General features: G+C 48.6%; 5 protein-coding genes across 5 annotated transcripts; 2 read left to right on the top strand and 3 right to left on the bottom strand.

The window, feature by feature from the left end:
* Nucleotides 1-1,429: 1,429 nt before the first annotated feature.
* On the bottom strand, nt 1,430-5,781 carry ASPACDRAFT_74875 (putative ARF GTPase activator (Csx2)). The gene is made up of 5 exons (XM_020204329.1): nt 5,336-5,781; nt 5,143-5,276; nt 3,368-5,045; nt 3,178-3,268; nt 1,430-3,131 (listed from the first exon to the last, which is right to left on the bottom strand). The coding sequence occupies exons 1-5, from the start codon at nt 5,397-5,399 to the stop codon at nt 1,736-1,738; spliced, it is 3,363 nt and encodes a 1,120-aa protein (XP_020061713.1). The 5' UTR covers nt 5,400-5,781; the 3' UTR covers nt 1,430-1,735.
* Nucleotides 5,782-6,845: 1,064 nt separating this feature from the next.
* On the bottom strand, nt 6,846-9,345 carry ASPACDRAFT_74874 (C2 domain protein). Its single transcript, XM_020204328.1, has 2 exons — nt 8,190-9,345; nt 6,846-8,122 (listed from the first exon to the last, which is right to left on the bottom strand). Exons 1-2 carry the CDS (start codon nt 8,984-8,986, stop codon nt 7,156-7,158), a joined length of 1,764 nt encoding a protein of 587 aa, XP_020061712.1. The 5' UTR covers nt 8,987-9,345; the 3' UTR covers nt 6,846-7,155.
* A 765-nt stretch (nt 9,346-10,110) lies between these two features.
* Nucleotides 10,111-13,305, bottom strand: ASPACDRAFT_49528 (DNA repair protein RAD16; the record flags this gene model as incomplete). The annotated part of the gene is made up of 10 exons (XM_020202254.1): nt 10,111-10,342; nt 10,407-11,159; nt 11,208-11,334; nt 11,387-11,433; nt 11,490-11,710; nt 11,768-11,826; nt 11,879-11,953; nt 12,005-12,113; nt 12,168-12,497; nt 12,550-13,305. The coding sequence occupies 10 exons, from the start codon at nt 13,303-13,305 to the stop codon at nt 10,111-10,113; spliced, it is 2,709 nt and encodes a 902-aa protein (XP_020061711.1).
* Nucleotides 13,306-14,229: 924 nt separating this feature from the next.
* Nucleotides 14,230-16,792, top strand: rad7 (DNA repair protein Rad7, protein). Its single transcript, XM_020195507.1, has 3 exons — nt 14,230-14,962; nt 15,023-15,188; nt 15,319-16,792. Exons 1-3 carry the CDS (start codon nt 14,696-14,698, stop codon nt 16,356-16,358), a joined length of 1,473 nt encoding a protein of 490 aa, XP_020061710.1. The 5' UTR covers nt 14,230-14,695; the 3' UTR covers nt 16,359-16,792.
* A 2,277-nt stretch (nt 16,793-19,069) lies between these two features.
* ASPACDRAFT_11190 (uncharacterized protein) lies at nt 19,070-22,094 on the top strand (the record flags this gene model as incomplete). Its single annotated transcript, XM_020195594.2, has 3 exons — nt 19,070-19,314; nt 19,377-19,779; nt 19,923-22,094. The coding sequence occupies 3 exons, from the start codon at nt 19,070-19,072 to the stop codon at nt 22,092-22,094; spliced, it is 2,820 nt and encodes a 939-aa protein (XP_020061709.1).
* Between the last annotated feature and the right edge of the window lie 456 nt (nt 22,095-22,550).

Raw genomic sequence — 22,550 nt, 5'->3', positions numbered from 1 at the left:
ATGAGGACAGCACGGTGTACAGTATAAGGAGGCTTGCCAGTCTGATCATGTAAGCGGACAGGCTTTCAAAACGAGAATTCTATTCAACACACCGCCTTCCTCGTCGCCACTTGTCTTTTCTGCCATATGACGTCATGCACTATCAACACTGCGAGACCATGCGAGACGACTGCGAGAATTTGCGAGAATCTACGAGAAAAAAAAGAGTATTTGTCTTGCTTGCTTCCTTCTTGACACACTGGTCCCTTGCGGTCCGTACTGTACAGAGAGGAGACATTGTGGAAGGAACTATGATTTGAACCAACCCGAATTGAAGCTGCCTACAGGGGCTTGCATATGTCGAGGTTGGCAGCTTCACAACCGATCTTTTCCAAGGCGATACGCGATTACTACACATACAACCTTGGAGTGGTCCACCCAGTTTGGGTCTGTCCTCAAGCTGACCAGTAAACAGTGACACCATACTTCCAAGAACATATATGCGCGTTCTGATCGGCCATTTGAGTGAGGAACGCTGGCCTGACCAGTGTGGCGCCCTTGACATGCTCATGTGCCGCTTACTTCACCCTCATTTGGCCTTGAGAGTATCACTACAACATTACCACCGTCATTACCTGGTGCTCCTGGGCTCCCTGATAGGTGTCCAACTCCCGACTGGCCATCCTGCTTCAGCCATTTAGCCCGTCGTATTGCCAGGTAGTCTCCACTTCATCCACACTAGGAGGCTAGCATGTAGGGCGATGCTATTGTGGCTTATATAGAGTCGTTCGATGCGTCCAATGATAATTGTTTTGTATGCATGTATCGAGACGCAGTCAACAGCGGGGAGAGACAAGAGACGGCGCTGGGTTTCGCCCCTTGACCTACATGGGTGATAGAAAGGACTAACTCATGAATACATTAACTTGTGGCGAAGGCTGTTGCGCAGATCATCACCTCTAGCACACTGTATCATGCTCATTTTGATGGCGGTCTCTGGCGAACCTGCACCACAATTTCAGAACACAGCCTTGTTCGGCCAATGTGTCTTGCAAGGGGTCACTGCCCGTAACCAAAGTCTTTCGTGCACTGCTGGTCTCTCTTGGACGAGAAAAAAGTCGTATTCTCTTGCCACATCATAAGTATCTCGGACTACTGCTAACCGCCGCCGAACAGAAGGAATTGAGTTTGCCTGATTCATTGGCCTTTGGATAGTTTAGTCGAATTTCTTAAAGTGTAAAAGAATCATGTCTACGGCGGACCGAGCTGCTACAGCTGATGCGACCTACCGTAATTCATCAAGAACACTTGGCAGCACGTATTAAGACCCCAACGGTGTGAGAATTGGCCAAGACTGGAACTGTGGGATTTACGATTGTCCCAGTATTGGGATCCAGCAGTGCTAAGGCGGAAGAAGTTAAAGTATGGAAAGGGTAGCAGCGGGTGACTAATCAAGCAAGCAAAAGAGAGCTGGACTGAGTTTGTATGAAGGTGATATCAACAAGAATTTGTGACAATGGCATTAGTGGCGACAGTAACATAACAGTCATTCTCTCAGTTAGACATCGAGACTGTAGATATTTGGCCCTAAGTCTCGGCATGACATCATGTCTACTGGAGCTTCGTTATAATTAGGATTAAGAGAAGGATATAGAACATAAACACAGAGACGGAAGATAGGAGGAGAAGGAGAAGGAGGAGGAGGAGGAGGAGGAGGAGGAGGAGGAGGAAGACGGAAGAGGCAGAGAAGAAGTGATTATCGGTCTATACCAAGTGAGGCAACTTTTCCAGCAAACCTAGCACCAGCACTACCTCTTTTGTGCAACTTCTCACGCTCCCTACTGTCGAGTGAGCTCGGAGCCTGTGTGGGCGATACCACGCTGTTATCAATGCCCGGGCCTCGCATCGTTGGTGGTGAACCTGAAATTTCAGCTGTGCTCTTCCCAATCGGAGGAGCGGAAGGAGTACTGATATAAGTGGGCACTCTTGCGGTCCTCTGACTTAGATATAGTTGAGCAGCTGGCGAAAGGGGAATAGGCGGAGGCTGCAGAGGAATCTCGGCCCCGTTCTGGACGAGGATTTCTGCAATCGGGAAAGGAGTCGCTTTTACAGGAGACCCTGCAGGTGACCTGGTTGACAGACTAGAGGTCGACTCCGGTGATGCAGGATCAGCTGCGGCTAGGGCGAGAAACACGGCATGAGTATTGCGAGAACGGTCGGTGATGTTCACATTGGCGCGAAGCGCGATTCCATAAAGTACGCCTTGAATGTCATTTCTTTTAATTGCAGCAAGAAGAGTCTCATCCGCCGTAGCAAAGCGGGATAAGGGGGAGGGTAGCGCCTGGACAAATGCTCGTTTACTATACTTGGCTGTGATGAACTTCAACCTTTGCTCCCTTGTGGAAGTGGCGATTGGCTTGTGCAACTGGTCAAGTGTTGCCTCCCAAATCATGTTACTGACACGGTTGCCGATCTGCAGGAGGATCTCAACGATGTCGTTTGAGAAAGAGTGCACATCCAGTGTCAAAGAACGTATCTTGGAGATATGTGTCCCAAGTGATCGATGAATGCCACTGCATTCGATGCACAAGACGATTCCCAGATTGATAGACACCCATTCAACCTTAGACGTAGAGCCGCAATCAGCACACCAATTGTTGCCTTGATCCGCATTGCGGACTGTCTGGAGTAACTTGGAAGGATTCTCCTCAAAGCCATGATTATCACGAACGTAGCTTGGTCTTGCACCTACAGTGGTGCGACGAGTGACATTGTTATTAGAGCCAGTTGATTGGGAGTGTTGAACAGAATATGAGGTGGTCTTTCCGGTCAGCACAGATCCGATATCACGACTGAAAGAGGCACCATCATTGTCCGTGGCGATTGGTGGTGGTGACATGCCGCGACCCTCTACAGCACTCTGCAGAGCATTGTTGATTGCTCTTATCCAATTGGACATATCCTCCTCGGAGGTTGCCTGGTAAATGCGTTTGTACTGTGGAGTTATTACTTCAAAGCAAAACCGCCGCTCGGCGTTTCGGGCTTCTCGGACGGATGCCATTCTCAGATCGATGGGATCCATGTGAAGATCAAGCTTCTGTTTCCAATTGCTGTATTCGGAAAGTTTTCCCTGATCTAAGACAATCCAGAATCTGATGTGGTTAGTTTAAGGCAAACCGAAGAGGTGGGTGAATTCACTTGTGCCAGGCTTGTTTGTTGATGCCTTTGGGATCAATATGAGAACCTGGGCGAGACAGCGCCCACAGAAGACCTTCCTTCCTCTGTTGGCCTGCAATTGTATCAGTACGGTTGAGAGTGGGGCGCAAGTCAAGTTTTAGACAGCGCCATCATGACGACTGTAATCGTTGAAAACCGGGCGTGAACATACCATTTGAGCCCGCCGTCGACGCAAGGATGGACAACGCGGCTGCCGGAGTACTGGACAAGTTTGCTTGCGGTAGAATTGATGAGTTGTTGCTAGCTACACTTCGCAACTGGGAACCGGTGCTATCTGCACGGCCTAGATCACTTTCCAGTTTCTGAGTTCCATTGGTACTTCCTGAGAATGTAGACGGGGAGCTCATTGAGATTAGAGAGTCGGGTTCGAGAAAGGTGTTGCTGCTCTTTTCCAATGCTCTCCGCTTTTCTTCCCTCTCCGTTCGTTGGAACTGGAATTCCTTGTCCGCCTGCCCAACCTCATGTATTAAAGCATCCAACTGAGGAACCATATCGTCAACCTTTTTGGCGGCCGCAAGGAAACTCTTCGCCTGGGTATCAGCATACTTAGTCAGGTGAGAGAGAACCTCTTGCTCTTTGCGACCTCCGTGCAGGTCCTGCATGAAAGAGGAGTAATCAAAACGCTTTAATTCGAAATTGCGCCGTTTAGCCTGATACTTCGAGTCACTCTCCGCTCGTTTCTTTTCCTTCAAAGAATCCTGGCGCTGGCCAAGATAGCGACTGACATAGGCATAATAATCCCTACTCTCCTCTTCAAACTCTTTTTTCTTGGCCTCGGCTTGTTTAATATCGTTATTGTAGAGTTTGACCAATGGCTCAATAACGAGTTTTTGAAGTTGTGTCGTATTTAGTCGCTCATAATTCAGTATCTGGCGTGCCGTCTTTTCGAAATAATGGTCAAGTGCAGGCTGGATCGCATTGGCATTGGAAGTAGAAGCTTCGTTCAGTGCGGAAAGAAATGCTTCTACAGCATCGTTGCAGGCCACTTGTGCTTGCTGGGCGGCCTCGGCCTTTTTGAGGACTTTCTTTATCTTCGCTCGCATATTCCCTGTCTTTTGCTCCAATGCTTTCATCGTCGCACGAAACAACGGGCCATCCTCAACCACACTCATGTCCTCTCCAGGGCGCGAATGAGGAAGATCGACCTTGACAGGAAGGGGGGGTGCATACCCAGGGGGGGACACGAAGGCCGTGTCGCCAGCTTCTGGAGGTGTGACGGGCACAGCGTGAGTGTTAGATGCTGTATCTGCATCACTGGAATGCGAGACGATGGAATGTGAGGAAGGAATACGATTCCGAAAAGGGACAGGGATTTCTAGGCTTGGTGAAAAGACCTGAGGACTGGGGAGAGCACGCTGAGTGCTGTGCACCCAAAACGAGAAATGGGCGAGGGTATTCAACCGATTGGCTCTCTGGTCGTAGTCAAGGAAACTGCAGCTGTTTCTCCAACCACCTCCTTTGTCCTCTATGACCTTGGGCGGTTTCCATTTCCACGACCATTCAAATTGCACCGAAGGATTGCCCGAAGTCGAATAATCCCCCACCAGCTGCACATTAGAATTGTTCTGGAGGTTCGGATTGGCGTGAAACTCGCGAGTGATAAGATTGTCCAGGTCTCTAGTGTTGGGCGCATGCGCGAAAGTGAGGCCTGTTAGAACGGTGTCGGCTACTTCAGGCAGAGAGGTAGAGACCCCATTGACAGTGGCATTGGCGGCGTTTCCCGTCTGAGTTTGTCTCAGGATAAAGGTGAAATTGAAATTCAGCTCGTCTTCGTTGGTCAAGCGTAGGAGAAATGTGGGCACCGGTGCAGATGGCGAAAGATCAGGGTCCTGTCCACCAGTGAACGAAGCAGTTAGCTACTGGTGTTTATCCCCCCAAAAAACCCAAGCAATTACCGCCACGATATAGCCGGCGTTCTCGATTTACCTGTATGTATTCGATCGGGCTCTCATCGCCAACCTCGCGCCTAGCGGTGTATCTGGTAGCAGGAAAGGAGTTGGGAACGAGATTTAGGAGCACTCGGCGCCTAGAATTGGTTATCGTTACAGCAGCAATCGTGACTAGACGGGTCCAAATGAGCTACAACATCTGTTGCATCCTTAATCAAAGAGGGGCGTACATTTGGCCTGGTCTTTAAAGTACAGGTTCCCGGAGTCATCCAGGCGGCTTCCGACATTGCCCATAGTGAAGTGGCTGGAGGTATCGAATCACCGTCGAAAGAGGAAAGACCGGAGAAGTGACCGGTGGGCTAGGAGGGGGCATCGACAGTCTGCGGTCTCGTAGCCGGATGTTGCACCAGACTAAGACTAAGGCGAAAAAGAATGAGATTATCGAGAGAATGGGTCGTCATTCAAATAAATAATGGATCACTAAATTATTTGCGACCAAAGTTGCTCGCTGCGAGACGATTGTGTACTGTGTGCTGAAAGTCACGAAAATCGCGTGCGCGCGGAGGAAGGATCGCTTCCGCGATGGTAACTGAGAGGAAGGAGCAGAATGTGCTCTTCTGAGTTCAAGTATGATAAGCCAGGAGGAGGTGTTGTCCGAAGTTCGCGGGGAGGAGGCGAAGGGAGGGAGGGAGGGAGGGAGTGAGGGAGTGAGGAGGGGAAGAGGGGTGATGGCAAAGGACAAGAGAGGTGAAAATGGAGCACGTTCAGAATGACAGACAGATCAAAACCAAATAATAGCCCTTCAGGAACTGCAGAAGACGCGACAAACGAGAACCCCGAGGAACAGGTATGGCATCTGGCCTTTGAAGTTGTTTGCGATCTGAGAGTGGGTGAGAAAGAAAGAGGGACGTAGGGTAGGTAAGTAGGCCACGGCGAAGCAGTCAGACCCGCCGGGGGCTAAGGCAAAATCGGGTAAGATGCTCATTTCTCTGCCGGCTGACCTGCGACAACGAAAGCCGCTTGTGTTTGTTTGTGCCAGTTTTGACGGTTGTTTCCTTCTCTATTACTCCTTACGGTACGTATCGTCATTTCCTCTGAGGAGGAGGTTTATCAAGCTACCTATCCATGATCCACTTCCTTCATGATGCCTGTCAACAGCTTCCTGTCAGCTTCTTTCACCCCACACTTTCGTTATCAGAATTCAGTCATATGACAGCCGTACCAGGCAGTTCTCCTACCCCTCGTGTAAGCATATGTTTCAATTCGCCGCAATTTCCTTCTAGTGCGCAGCCTGTCGTCCTAGATGGGTTGCATTGAACGTAATAAGACGCGGGCTCCCTTCCGTGCTCGCAAAGCAGATAGAACGGTGGGTGTTTCACAAAGCAGCTGTCAAGTAGGAGCGCATGTCCAGTCATAGTAATAGTGACCTGCGAGAGCCATTTGAGACACAGGGTAATCAACTTGTCTCCTTCCTGCTTTGTTATTCTTTTCTTTTGGTGCTCTAGGAACGCCATCAGGACCACACAGCTATTCTGCATGCTACCAACCAGTGTCCTTTGAATAAGCCGCATACTTGTTTTATTGTATCGAGTCCATAGCATACTACCTCTGAGCAACATACTGGCTGCATGCTACTCGTCGAGCGCAAGTTCAATAACCACCAGACAATCAGATAAAGCAGATACCCGGAGATCCCCACAGGCGGGCTGGAATCATGAATGAGAATAGATTCATACAGTGGCGCAAGCAGTTGTATTATTAGCTGTTCTGAGCTTAGGACGAAACAATAGTGTCATGAACATTAAGAATAAATCAATGAGCGGGCCTGACAACGAAGGTATAATAGATAAGCATAATCGCTGAGGAGACGCGCAAGAGAGCAGAGCGAAGAGCCTATTGAGAGGCAAAATAAGAATATGAGGGCCAAGAGGAACGAAGGATGGAAGAAAGCTTCGAGGATGTTCAGCAAGGGATCATTGCAAAAGCCCTGCACGAAATAGGTCGACGCAAGCGGGATTTCGGTGTGCCTGGACATGAAAGAGTCGGGCATTTATGAATCCACGGTACCCCCTTCAAGGCCCCTCTGATCTTGTACGGAATTGCCCGCCTTGAACCTGGAGCCGGCATAGTCATCTCCTTGCGCCCAGTTTATTAATTGGCCTTTGACATCGCGCATCTCGTGGACCTTATGCGCCAGGTCCCCCCTTGCTCTGCGTGGCGCGTGCGTGTCGCTGCGTTCATTCAGGTCCTCTTCGTCTGAGCTGGAAAGAGAGAGTGATGAGCTGTTACTTCGCTGAAGGAAAATCATTTGATTTCCCTCATGCTTTTTGAATTCTCGCTGCTCATTCTTCAATGTTTCCATTTGCGCAGCATCCCTTTTGCAATCAAGTGTGGTTATATGAAGACCTACCAAGTTGGATGAAATGAACTGCTTGAGAAGAGGAAGATACTCGGCATTGGGACGATAGGTGCCGCTATCGTTATCGATGAAAAGCTCGTAGTCAGCTGGATCGACCGATATTTCCAAGTGATTTTGCGACTCGTCCGCGGAATAATTGCAAGTTTCTGAAGGATGCGGGGTGTCGGGTTGTCGGTGATGGCGATGCTTTCGTCGTCGAAGAAAGAATTCCCCAGAATACGCGATATAGATTGATACATTGCTATGCATGGTGTGCTTGCTCAAGAGATCAATGCCGAATTCCTTTCCCGTCTCCGTGAAGCGAAATTGTCCGTCAAGTGTAATAACGTAGGTGAAGATTCTCCCACCCTGGGCATAGTGAACAAACTCTAGAAACTTCTGGGTAAGTTCAACACACGGCGATGCGAATTGACCGGTAAGAGTTGTCTTGTCGAAGTTGTAGATGCGCTCATGTTGATGATGGAGCGCTCGGTTGAGAATCCTGCCACGAAGACTGTGGGACGTGAACATTCCGGCCACAAATGGTTTGAATTCGACATATCGATGATACAGCTCGGCGGGCACAGGGCCTTTGAGTTGTATCTGAATAGCTTGAAAGCTAAAATGTGGGCAGTGAGCTTGTTGAATTCGTTGTACATGGCTTGGATTGGAACAGGTAGACGTACTTGTATCGACTGATTGTCTTTTGGCCATTCTGGCTCTGAACCTCGTCCTTGGTGCCTGCTAACCTGCCAATAAGGGGAGAGAAATGCTTGAACCAGTAATTCGGCCCAACGGTGTACATATGCGCTCCTTCATCACCGGGCGTCTTGCCTAGGCACTCGATGCTGATCACCAAGTGTGAAGCCACGTCGAGGCGTCGTGAAGCCAAGGCGGCAATGTTGCCGAACAAGTATACTCGTTTGCTCCCCAGTCGCTTCTTGACACGATAAGATTGTTCCTTGATAGTAGGCCAATTTTCATCAATTGAGTCTACTTCAACGTAGGCGTTTCCAAGTTTATCATCATGGTCGGTCGCATCCTCATCGTAAACATTACATTTCAACTGGAAGCCCGATGCCGGAACATTGGCCACAATCCACTCCTTCTCCCAGATTGGATCTCGGTTCTTTCGCACTGTAGGCGTTCGGAACGAGATAACGGGATCTTGCTTGTGACGTTGCGGAAGGTCAACGATTAATTGAGCATGAATATAGGGATCCGAAGAGAAGGTACCAAAATCCGCGCAAGGAAGGTTGACGCCACGATGAAAAGTGAATTTGACGGTATACCCTGGCGGAGCATAAGGATACGGGGTACTATCAAAGCCTCCAGCAGGTTGCGATTGCGAGCGTTCGTCCCCGTGCAAAGTGGCCTTCATGGCGGCCGCTCTGTCTTGCACGTGCTCTGTCTTGTCGAAAAATCTCGGACCATACTTATCTACCGGACGCCGTCGACGTGTCCGCGGTTGCGCTTGTTCCATGGGAGGCGGAGGGAAGGAGTGGAAGCTGGACGAAATGAAGTACGATAGCAAGTAATGGGGTAGGGGCCCGCGGGTCCGCCAGTTACCTGCAAGAGTGTGCGGGGATCAGCAAGCAGGCGCAGGATGATGCAGGAGACGTCTGCGGTTCCGTGTTCTTTTTAGAATGTGCTTGCTCTTTTTTTTTCTTTTCCTTTCTCTTCTTCTTTCTTATCTCAATCCCTTGTTTTGTGTTTCGATTCCTCTTTTCAAGAGAAGCTGCGGGCGATTAGGAAAGAGATCCGAACCAGAAATAAGAAAAATACGTGGTTGGGAATTCATTCAACCAAACCTCGGAGTTGGGGGAACTGACATCATGCGGCCCCTCCACAGGAAGAGGGAAGGAATGAGGGAGAAGGGGAGAGGGTGTGGGGGAGAAGAGAGAAAGAGGGTGTGTGTGAGAGAGTGAGTGATTGTTGTTGGTCTCGGCAATGCTTCTTTCTCGTCGATCGTGTCCCCAGGAGGTTTGGACGATGACGGAAGGACGGGACCGAGTCTCCCTGTAGGGCGTAGCGGAGACCACGTTCCACCTAATCAGTTACAAAGATTTCAGTACGTAATAGGTAATAAACAGGTACATCGTCGCTTAACAATTAAAAGTCCACGGCACCTAATAATGAGCCCGCCCTATACAGTGTCCACTGTACACAGTCCCTGATCGATGTACACTTCGATATTCCAGAGTACCATGCGCCGACGAGACTTGGAATGATATTAGGTAAGAGATTAAGTTTGCTTAAAACGAGGACGAGAGGGGGAGCGATTATTCACAGTAGAGAGGTATTCCATGTCCCCATGTATGTACAGAATGCAGACTGAATACTCGTATTTGCATTTAAATTTATCGCAATCGAGTGACGTCATTCTAGGCTGCCGCCTTGAATTCGGTTCTGGTGTATGACCAACCATCCCACGGATAATGATCCAGGCACTTTAGAGTGTCTGATTGTACTCTTATGTCTCAGTGGAACAAGTGGATCCCCATCTACTGATAGCACGGGATACCTGGCAGATTTCCTGGCATCAACAATGGCCATGCGATAATGAATAACAGGTCAGGCCCGGACCACCCACGTGTCTTATGCATTTCAGGATCCTCGGAATAAAAATTGCATATCTTCTGGAGTGAGTTTTTCAAGGGCCTCCCCCTGATCCTTGTTAAGGGTGCCATTGATGAGATTGGCCTTCTTCTCCTGTAGTAGGACAATGCGAGATTCTACTGAATCCTCTATGCAGAGTCGAGTGATGACGCAGGGTCGGCGCTGCCCGATGCGGTGGCAGCGATCCGCACTCTGCCATTCAGCGGCGGGGTTCCACCATCTAGGACCATGAAACATCAGTGGACAAGAAGAAAGATAAGATCCACCGCCTTTGGAAAACTTACGGGTCAATGATAAAGACTCTCGACGCCTCGGTCAAATTCAATGCTACACCACCTGCTTTGAGTGAGACAAGAAACACCTCGACATCCACGTTGTTCATGAAGTATTCAATCGACTTTTGCCGTTGCGCTGGTGTCATTGTGCCGTCGAGCATGACTGTATTAAATCCGGCTCGGCGTAGGCGCCACTCGACAAGCTGTAGCATGGAGGTGAATTGCGAAAAGACGATTGATTTATGTGTCTGTTTTCTGCTTCGAAGCTTGTACAACTCATAAACCAGCATTTCAATCTTAGTCGATGACGTCCAGTCCTCCATTCGGATGCGATTGATGATAGAGTTCTTCTTGACGTGCTCCTCTTCCTGTTCGATATCGGGCTGCTCGAAGTCGATCGACAAGGGAATGTGACAACGAGGGCAGTCGACCACAGACTTGATTCCAGAGGATTGAACATAGTCTTTGACACATCTGCGGCAAAATTCATGATGGCAGCGAGATCTGATAGCTTCCTCTGCAGGTTCATCACATATACTACAGACAAGAACATTCTGTCCGCTCTGAGCATGTTTTTTCAGAATGAGATCAGGATGGTTCGCCACTTGTCGCATCTGCATGATAAGTCCGAAAATATTGGCGTAATTGTTCAGCATGACACCGCGGCTCACGTAGGTATCAAATTGACGAGTAGAGTTTGTCATGATACTCCTAGAGAAATCACGTTCGATTTCTCCAAAGAATTCATTACGGATGACAACACTGGAGACGAGTCAGCGCAGCTCAATCAAATTGCAGAATGTAACAAACCGTTTGGGTGGAAGCTCCATAGAAGCTGTATGATCTCGCTTGATTCGTCGCAACATGATCCTATCTGTCAAGAGGCGCAATTTTGCCAAAGCTTCCTTTCTAGCATGAGCATTGTCTCTTTCGGTTACTGTTCTCAGTTAGACTAGTCTCAAGAAGTGGATGACTTGTGAAGCTCTTACTGGGATTGAGAATCTCCTGATTAAAAACGGACACGTGACTGAAGCCACTACAGTCGATGTTAACATTAGAAAACAACACACAAAGCTCTGAAATGAAACTTACCTATGTTTACATGTAGTACACCGTTTTTCTGCATCCTGTGACCAATGAAGTTGTTGACACTTGCATTGCTTACAGAAATAGCAGGCGAAAGGTCGGACTTCCAAGAAACGAAGCAGTGAGAAGAATTCGCCAATCCTATTCTGAACCGGTGTGCCAGAGAGACACCACTTGAACTTGGCTTTTAATGCGAAACAGGCGCGGGCAACACTCGTTGTCCGTTGCTAGTGGTTTGGTTTTAGTAGTCGAGCCATAGTCAAAAGCGGACACACCAAGCTTACCTTGATACTGTGCGCTTCGTCCAGGATCAGTCGGTGGTATTTGATGGAATGAATGACGCCTGCGTTGTTGTAAGTATGCATATGAAACACATTGAAATGTGTATCACTTACTGTCCTCCTTCACGATCCCATCATTTCTGTTCCAACCCTTCCACTCTTTGCGATGGATTGACTCAAGGCCAGAATCTGAAAAATTTTAAGTCTCAGTTCCATGTTATAGCACATCTAATCACCTACAAGAAATCATAATCACATCATATGTTTCCAACTCCTTTTTTGAAAGAGTCTTGACCTTGGGGTTGGAATTATGATAGACAAGAACTTTCAATACACCACTGGTGTACTCCTGAAGAAAAGAAGTCAGTCATGTTGAAACACTGAGAGAAACTTAGAGACAAACCTTGATCTCGGACTGCCATTGCATCAGAGCAACTGGAGGTACTACCACAAGCGATGGCATTCCGGCAGGGTAATCGGACATAATGAGGGAAACAGCCTGAATTGTTTTACCCATTCCCATCTCATCTCCTAGGAGACCTCCCTTATACTGTGATTGCTCTTGCTGCATCATCCAGTTGAGACCCTCGAGCTGGAATGACTTGAGCGTCCTTGAAATACCACTTGGTTGATTTGCCGCTACCGGCTTGATTGGAGGCATTTTTGCCAAATCATCCCACATCGTGGTGACGGATGGGTGCTGCTTCTCTAATTTCTTCCGTTCCCTGATAGCCTACAGAGTGATTTAGTGATACATTTCTAGCAACTTCATTCAAAGGACATACCCGACGGGTCATCCAAAGATCCCCTGGGACTGAAGAACTGCTTCGAGCCGATATAGGAACTTGTCGTGGCGTCCTTGAAACTCCAGAGTTCCGTACAGTCCTACTTCTGGTTGGCTCCTGTGGCTCGGCATCTTCATCTTCGCTGACCTCGGTCAGAGAATACGAAAAGTCGCTGAGATCGGATTCACTTGAGAAGATATCCGTTTGGTCAGTTCTCATCTCGTCACCTGTAGGTTCGTCATCACACAGAACGTTGCTAATCTGAGCTGATCGAAGTGGCCGTTTTCTGAGGGAAAGATGCTGTGCATGGAGACTCTCATTTTCTACTGAGTGTCCCATATCAGTTGCAAAGGAATTGCTGCCTGGAGTAGAATGACGTGACGATTTAGGTTGCTTTGGTGACCGGCCTTGGAATTCTTGAGCCTGTAGAGCCTCCGCTAGAGCAGCATCCGTCGTGAAGGTCGTAGAAAACATAGATGCGGCAGGTCTCTTCAACCCTCGGGATGGGTTTAGGGACATAGTGCTTGAATGTAGTTCTCGTGCACGAGCAGAGGCACTAACTCGCTTCTTCGACCCAGGTGCATCAGATTCGACTGGTGTAGCTGCAGTGCTGGTCGCTGGCGTACTGTATGTTCGCGTTGAGACCCCGGAAGAACCCTCGTCCAGCAGAGAAGTTTCAGACTCGGATAATGTTGCCGCTTTTCTGGAGGGTATAGCAATTTCGATAGATATCGGCTTCATCTCTTGATCTCCCATAGTCGCTGGGAAAGGGCCGCATCTGTCATTGTTCTCTGCCTGGGAAATGCTGACTGACGAGGTCAAAGACGTTCGATTCAGCCGCGCAGAAGTGCGTCTGGGAAAGACTGCCACGGGGTCTATACATCACATGTCAGCTAGTATCGGAGTCGCCATCTCTCATAATACCTCCAAGTCTTGTTCTCACTGTGTTATGACTTATTGCAGGTTGAGCACTCGTGTCATTCAGCATGGGAAAAGATAGCAAGTCTTCGCCTTACCAGTATTTGATACCCGCCCTTGCTGACCGGTAGATGGACTTCTTCCCATTGTGTTGATCACTTGGTTGTCTGGTCACAGTGTAAAGAAAAGACTGATACCCGTGGGATGGATCTCGTAGTCGGTGGATCGCGGGTATTATCAGCAGTGTAATGTGTGAAGGGATGGATGACCGATAAGAAAGGTGCGGGATCAGGGTATAGCCGATGTGAGGTTAGCGGAAAGAGGCAAAGGACAGTCAACAGAGAAAACAGATGAGTCAGAGACAGGTAGAAATGCGACGGAAAAGAGAGAAAAAAAAAGAGAAAGGCAGAGAGGCAACAGTGAAAGAAAGAGACAAAGTGAACCCGATCCACTTACCAAAGTACTGGTTTTTCGGACCTATCTCTTCAAACCTTCAATCCCTTCTCAAGTATTCCTTGATTTGCCACCCCGGAGGCGATAAGCAGCCGCCTTGGTGGACCTCGCGTTAAGTGGAACGCGAAATCGGCACGGAATCCTGTGACCAGCCAGGACCTCCCATTATAACCCTGCTGATCATTTCTGCTGCAGAAGTTGAGCTTTCCAAACGTATCTCATATCCCATCTACAGTTTGATCTATTCAACCAAAATGTATGTACCATTACCTTGAGCAAGCCGCTGTGTGTCTCACTGACATGTTGAAGGAGCGAGAGAAGACAGACAAGGAACCAAATCCGAGGCCCGTATGTTCTCAATGACACTTCCCGGATTATCTCTATATCACGACGGACTACTCATGATACATCATAGGCATTCGGCACTTACCGATTTCCTCGCTGTATGTACTGTTCAAATTTTAACCTCGCCATTCACCCAGTATGAAAGAGTTTCTAATGTTCCGTTTTCCAGTCCAACAACATATCCGCGGCTCAAATACATCAAGACTACCAAAGACGTTTGAGAGATGCAGAACGCCAGGTTGATGAGGATCAAGAAAACTATGATGAAGACTTTGCACATGAGGGCACTAGTGAGTCGCCAGAGCAGAAGAAGCGAAAGCGTAAAGAGATTGTTGCTCTGGCCAAAATCAAGCAAAGTAAAGAGTTCGCCCGACGCAAGGCGCGACGAACTGGCGAGCCAGATGATGATGACGATTTCATCGCCCGCGAGATGATGCACGAACGATCGCGTCCGATGCCGGGCCAGCTTGGCAATTGCGAGCTATGCGGTAAACGCTTCACAGTCACTCCATACAGCAAGACAGGACCAAACCACGGTCTTCTTTGTGCTAAATGCTCAAAGGCACAAACAGACAGCGAGAGAAAGGCAAAGGCAAAGAAGCGCGGGCCAAGAACTAGTCGACGTCAAAATCAGAGCAAACTTCTCGACGGACTTGCTCAACAAGGTGCCCTGAGCTTGGCCGAGATGTGCACGAAGGTACGCTGATCGCCACACCCTTGAAGTCGCTGCGCTTTGACCTAATACCATGGCTGGTAGAAAGTTGCAGATAATATCAACGATATCGAAGAGTTTGGTGACTTGCCACCGCAACTATTGCTTCGTCTGAGTCAGATACTCTCCAAAAGGCGGGTCATGACACCTCGGACTCTCAATCTATTTCTTCGCTCAGACCTTAACTCTATCGATATTTTCGATGCCGCTAGTACGTCATACTCTCCAGTTCAATTCCCTTATCCTCTGTGGCATTCTCACTCTTTCTATCACCCAAATGTTCAGCTCTTTGCTCTTCCATGCTTTCCCCCAAACAATGGGAACTAACAGACGACACTCAGAGCTTGAAACACAGGACTTTGAGAAGATTTTCGCATTCATGCCTTCTGTGACTCATGTCAACCTTCGCTTTGCAGGTCAATTGAAAGATCAGGTCGTGGACTACATGTTGAGCCGTGATCTCCGAATAAAGAGTTTACAGTTAGATGCTACCAACTTGGTGTCCGATTCCTCATGGCGACAGCTGTTCCAAGGGCTAGGACCACAGCTAGAGAGCCTCAAATTGTCCAATCTTGACTGCTCTTTGGACAACGAAACCGTGGAGGCGTTGACCAGCTACTGTACTGCACTTCGGTGTTTGAAATTGAAACACTGCTGGAAGCTTGGGGACCGTTCACTTCAAGCTATTTCTAACCTGACAAGCTTGGTGCATTTGTCTTTACACTTCTACCAGGAAGTGGAGAACGAAACTCTTCTTCAGACCATAAATCAGGTGGGGCCAAACTTGCAAACATTGTCATTAGAAGGCTTCACTATTGCGGATGACCATCTGCTTGACATGATTCACGCCAAGTGCAGGACCTTGAACAAGTTACGCTTCTCCAATAACGTCACCTGCACTGACAAGGGATTCGTGCGTCTTTTTGCAGACTGGCCAAATCCTGCTCTAGAAATAGTGGATCTTTCATCAACCCGTGATATTGATAATGCTAACCCAGATGGTCCGGCAGAAGCCACAGGACTTGCATCTCATGGGTTTATTGCACTCATGAATCATTCAGGCTCTATGATTCGCAAGTTGAATATCTCGTCCTGTCGTCACATATCACATGCTGCCTTTGCCGAGGTTTTCTCGGATGGGCGCACATATCCCCGACTGAGGGAGCTCGACGTATCGTTCCATACGGTTATGGATGATTATCTCGTGGGTCAGATCTTTCGAAGTTGCCCAAACATACAAAAGTTGGTGGCTTTCGCCTGCTTCAACATCCGCCATATTCAGATACCTCCAGGTGTTGCGCTGATAGGTGGCTTGAAGGCACAAGACTCCCTTGTATTGGAGGGAACTTCTCAATCGCAATCGATGGTTTTCAATCTCTAACAAGATGGGGACTCTTAAATCAGCTGGGAATGAAGGATGGGTACTAGGGTCAAAAGTATTACGGATTGATTTCATTTGTTGTCTTCATAACATACTCTCGAAATCAGGAAATATGGTCAGGTCATTTAATCTCATACCTTGCAGGAAGCCTTCTGTGGTCTAGTCAAACACCCGCTTACCTGGAGTGCCATCGCCTTCATCCCGGGGCTTCTCAGTGCATTGACAATCTACGTATCGTTTATGAAGCCACTGGTAAAGATACTGGGAGAGATAGGGAGGGCTGGCTTGTATGCTGACTTGTATGCTTACTAATTCGAATGCACTTGGGGATTCTTCTTATTGTGAAAGGATGACGAAAGGGACATGAGCCACGATAACTAATTCCAACGTGTGTGTTTCTGTCATAATCTGTTGATGTATGCGTGATGGTGGGGACTCGAATGAACCTAGTATGCTATCACGTGCTAACTAGTTTTGGCAGCCAGTAGGTAATGTTAAAGTAGAGTGACTACTACGGAGCTCTTGAATTAGGAATGCTGGTTATAGAACCTGAATAGGTGAGACCTTGTTTGTTAATGTCTACAATGGATATAGTCTGTGCATGAAGACAGCTCGTCATACACATCGAGTCCGCGCATCCATACTGTGGTTACAACAGAGTGTATATCATACAAGTGTGGTATTGTAGCCCTTCACAAGCTACGGAGTAGTTGTATGATCATGTGATAAGATAGTACCTCCCGAGTCGACCGATGAAGCTTCCCGGTTGGTACAGTACCTGGTGCTTCAAGCCTCCAATAAATTTGAATCAATAGCAGCGGGCTTGAGAAGCGAACCAGCCAACCTTTCCGCGGCCCCTTGCGTTGCCGGACAGTCATAAAGATGGATGATATAACTGCCGTATACAGAGTGAGTAAAATTGGTGGTACAGGCTGAAGTCGCCGCCCAACTCTTCACACTCTGCTTCTATCTGAGGACCTTTGTTGTACTTCTTTCTTCATCCCCATCGCTACTGCCACTCGCTTCCTACCGAAGTCTGAATTTACATCACTCCCCTTTTACTCAGTAGGTACCGTATAAGATTGGTTCCGCAGCCGGACTTTTCCAAACAGGCACCAGGCACAGTCGGGCCCGCCCCCCGCCCCTCTTCGTTTGATTCGTCGTCTATAGAACAGGCTTCTCCTCTAGGGAGCTTTCTGCCACACAAAATATTTTACCAACATTACATACTATGAACAGAACTTGGCTGAGTTATCCAAGCCTGCTCCATGAGGGAGGAGAAGAAGGAGAAAAAAGAAGAAGAAGAAGAAGAAGCAGAAAAAGGAGGAGTCTCCGTCACGGGCGGAAGGAGAGAAGGGTGCTGCTATAATTAGCAACATTCGCCCCCCATCTCCCTTCCCTCTCCCCTATGAGGCTTAGATATGAGACTACTGAGTACGTGTGTTTTGGGTTCCACACCCCACTGGCACATCCAGGGTCTGTTGGATTTCTGATGACAGACAGTGTTGAGGACTCGTGAGATGCAGGTTTCTTCAAGTAGTCCAGTAACCACCAACCCATTGTCAAGAATGACAAGTCACGAGTCTGAGTCGATTCCTTTTGGTTGAAATTGTTGCTTCATTTTAACTTTGTAAGAGTCCTTAGCATATAACAAACGGACTTCATATTGTAATGGTGAAATCTACTTTGTACTCCGTATTGTACATACGTGCGGATACCTAGTACTCAAAACTCAAGTGGTGTCTAGCTGTCTGAGTTCCTCTATTTTTGCCGCCCTTATTGCATTTGTATTATAACTACTACCATTCCATCCATAATCCATTCCAGTCGAAAATAATAATACGTACCTGGAAAACTGGACTATTCTAGTCTAGTCTATCAAAGTGACTAGTTGGCCCACTAACTGAGTTAGTAAACTAGGGTTGCGCTCCGAGCTGTCTTTGTTAATCGAATCCATCTCCTTCTTCTCCCCTCATTCTCTCCTGTCCCCTAGGCAGGTTTGTTTTCGTTTTGCCTTTCGAGACCCCGTCGCAGAAAACCTAGCTATCGTTCATCGTTCATACGCCCACAGTCAACCCCTCTTCTATATCCACTAATGCTGGGAACTCACTTAAGAAGTTAAGTCGCTTAAGAAAATCACTTCAACCAACCAGCCCCTTTCAAGGACCCGCTAGTGGACTGTGAGGGTCCCAGCCGCTGCTGATCGATCATTATACGGTATACGCTGTATCAGAAAGAAAGCTCCCTTGGGCCACCTCGCCTCTTCAAACCAGATTCTTCGGAGACCCCTGAGTGAGCTCGAAGCCTCCCAAGCATCCACATCTACCACTCACTGATCTGCCTTGACGCTATCTCAATTTCCTTCACGTCATCCACTTGTTTGCTTGAAATATCATTATTCTTGTGAGCAGGCTTCTATTCGCCCCGCTGCGATCGAAATCTGTGCGGTTTTCAGACAAGGCCCAGAATCATTCCAAGCACACGCAGCACCCTTTTCGAAAACCCACGCCGATTCTCTCTCCCTCAGCTACGCGGGCCGTCCCTCAGTCCAATTTCCCTTCCTCCACCACGCCGGTAATCTTTTTATGGGACAACAATAGCGCCAACAGGCAGGGGCTGGAGTATTGCGGATTCTGGGAGCTGGCGTAGCTTGCTAATCCCATCTGGAAGTGGTTCCGGCTTCGCTAGTGGTCGCTTCGGTTTCAGTCCAGATGCCAATAAAGCTTCCCAAAGGTTTCGCTCGACGAAAATCGTCTGGCAATGCTCTCGAGGAGGTGGAAAATCCTCCTCAGTCATCATTTAGGGTTTTTGAACGACCATCCGCCGACAAGAAATCCTCCAGCGATGGCAACCTGATGTCGAAGAGGCTAAGCGAAGGTCAACCTCTGTATTCGCCATCCGAAGACGATGATAGCAACATATTTGCAGCGTCGGAAAACCACCATTCACGCAATTCGTATGATCCTCTCCCCACTGCACTTTCCTACTATCAAGGTACTAATGATCGTGGTGGAAAAGTACATACGAAGGAAATCCTTCGGCCCGCTTTTCTCAGTCTACACGCCGGTCAACAGACGGAGCGCCTCCGATTGAGGCTCAGTCCCCGCATTCGCGGAATTTGTACGAGATACCAATTCCTCCTATCTCTGGTGCACTTCGGGCAGCCGGGCGAACATTTTCTTTCGGTGGGAGATTTTCGAAGACTTCGGCTGCGGCTCCGCAATCTCAATCATCCATGTCTGGATCCTCAAGAAACCGAGCTATGACTGCGAGCACAACAAACACTGCGACCGCACCAAGACTTCCCGAGACAGAGCTGCAATTCAATGAGATGGAAGACGATTTTAAGAACATGTTCGGTAGCCTTGAAAAGCGCTACTATGCTCCACAGGATTCATCACAAGAGAGAGCTTTACAACCGGTATGTCGATGTCTCTGCCTCTACTTTCAACCCTGCCGCAGGGCCCCCTCAAAGACTCCGTAAGGGTCTTTGCTGATTTCTACATTAAGCCAGTCGGTGTCGAGTTCTAACATGTCTTCTAGGACTCGTCAGCACCACGCAAGTCTGAACACGATAGTCCTACAAGAAAAGATGAAAGGGTCCCCCGCCCAACACCCATCGATACTGATCGATCGCAGGAAGTTGAGCCGTCTCCTTACTCCTGGGACAGCCGACATTCTGAAGATGGTTTACTCGCAGCCATCGATTCGCCCAGAGAACAGCTAGGTAGACAGCATGCACGCCCAGAACTGAGTACAGGTTCCGCAGGAGAAAGGCCAAGATCTGCAGCGCTACCCCATGTCGTGACGTTTGCGGCCGCTACTACCTCTCATCGATCTCTCGATAAACCACAGACTGCCTCTGATAAGGGATTGAGGCGAAGTGTGATATATACAAGCAAATGCGACTCCGCACCTGTCGACGACGAAGATGCTAAATTAATCATGGAGTCTCTTTATTCTGGCAAAAAGGGTGTACAGGTATCATCCACGTCCGACCAAGGAGTTTCAGACCCCGAGAACGAGTCATCCCTTTTCCAAAACGAAGACTTGTCAGTGGGTGCGGCTCATATTGAGCACCAGGGACCTCCGACGTTAGTTGGACCAGCGGAACACAACAACCTTGCTTCAATTGCGGCACATGCTCACCTGGCCGCACAATACGAAAGGTATCAACCAGAATCTGCCTCTTCAGCAAATAAGATTATGACGCCCTCCCAATTTGAACACTATAGACAACAACAGGAGCTCAGAAGATCCACAAGCGACGCATCTATAAGTGAGAAGTCCGGCGAGAGCGATTACGAAGAGGAGGATGAAACAGAGAACAACCGTGAGGCTGAAAGGCAAAGACGGAAGCAGGAGGCTCATCTTTCTGTCTACCGACAGCAAATGATGAAAGTGACGGGCCAACAATCTTCCGCTCCTGCCCTGCCGACAGACATTGATCGGGCCAGCAAGAGTGCACCAAACTTGTTGCAACAAGGCAATCTATCCGGAAGCGGCAAGAGCAGTGATGGTGATGATGACGAAGAGATTCCATTGGGGATTCTTGCAGCACATGGTTTCCCAAACAGGAATCGGCCTCCCAGTCGCCTAACGCCTTCTAACTCTATACCCAATCTTCGAAACTCCTTTCAACAGCCATATATATCGTCTCCCGGGTCGGCCGCAGAACAGGATCTGGCGAACCGTAGTAGTTTACCTGTCTTCGCCCGAAATCTGCCTCGAGACCCATATTTTGGTGCAAGCCTGGTCAACCCCTCTAACAGAGAGTCTCTAGCCCTAGGAGGAGGCGCGTCTGTGCATGGTGGCCAATCGCCCGCGTTACCTCCAGGAGGCTTAGTGGGGGTCATTGCTACTGAGGAACGGGCTAGAGCGATGAGAAGGGGAAGTCCCAACACTCAAGCCATGTATGACTATCAGGCCGGTGGAGTACCCGGATCGGCAGTCCATCCTGGTGGTATTCCCAGGCCTTACACTATGATGAACCTGAATTCGACCACTATGACTAGCTCGCAGCCATCGATATCTGCAACGGAGCAGGCACAAATACAACTTTCACAGCAAATGACGCAAATGGTGCAGATGCAGATGCAATGGATGCAACAGATGATTCAAATCCAGGGTGGCCAGAACGTTCCTCAAACCACGATTCAGGGCGGCCCTCCACCCGGTCTGGGAGCCAGTGTCAACATGCGGCCGTCGTCGATGCCGTCAGCCGACACTATGAGCGGTGCATCGCCTGGTCACCAAGCTGACCACAGGACGCTCAGCATGCTTGACCCCAACGTCTCTTCTCGGTTGAATGCCCCGGCTTTGCCATATGCGTCTGGGGCCCTCAGGCCTGGCACCCCAGCAGGTCAAGGCTATGCACCCTCTATTGCCCCGTCCGAACGTAGCAATGTCGGGTTAGCATCGCGCTATAGACCTGTCTCCACGATGCAGCCAGATCCTGGGGCTTCGACTCTCCATTCCACATTTAATTCATGTAACGATGAGAATGAGAAACTCTCCGCTGTCGCTCCAGCCGGGTTGGCCATGTCTAATCGTCCGCTGTCCAGCCATAATCACATACCCACTCACCCCAAGCCAAGTAACAGCGTTGCGGCGGACGATGACGATGACGATGAAGGCTGGGCTGAAATGATGAAAAAGCGAGAAGACAAGAGGAACAATTGGAGGATGAAGAAGGAAACCTCTAGTTTTGGGGACTTGCTCAATGCAGTACATTAGCATGGTTAGTTATGTCCTGGCATATACCCTAGATCTCAGGCCTAAACCTGCATATGCACCTTTCACTCTCGCCTCGATTTGTTTTCCTGAAAGCGATCTCTTCCTTCACCCAGTCATCTGTTATCATTTGTGTGACATCTCAGCGCAGCAAACTGACTGTTCTGCAGTCTTTTATTTTTCTGGATATGATTCTATACAATTGTTGGCTTGTTCTCACTTGAGATATGGTTGATGGTGATAATGGCTAGCGGCCTTCTCCCTGTCTTTTGTCTTCGTGAAACAGACCTGGATAAGGATTTATGATTGGCGTTTTAATGGCTTGTCTATCTTTAGCCCAGTGCGGGTTGTGATGTTTTGCATTCATCTGCATGTCGCATGTATCTTTTTGAACCTGTACTTAATATGTACTCGATATCTATTAAATAATCTTACATCCTCGGTCTCTCTCACTTAGAT

The sequence above is a fragment of the Aspergillus aculeatus genome, assembly GCF_001890905.1.
Source record: "Aspergillus aculeatus ATCC 16872 unplaced genomic scaffold ASPACscaffold_1, whole genome shotgun sequence".
NCBI classification, from domain to species: Eukaryota; Fungi; Ascomycota; class Eurotiomycetes; order Eurotiales; family Aspergillaceae; genus Aspergillus; species Aspergillus aculeatus.
This window is presented reverse-complemented; position numbering and strand designations above follow the sequence as displayed.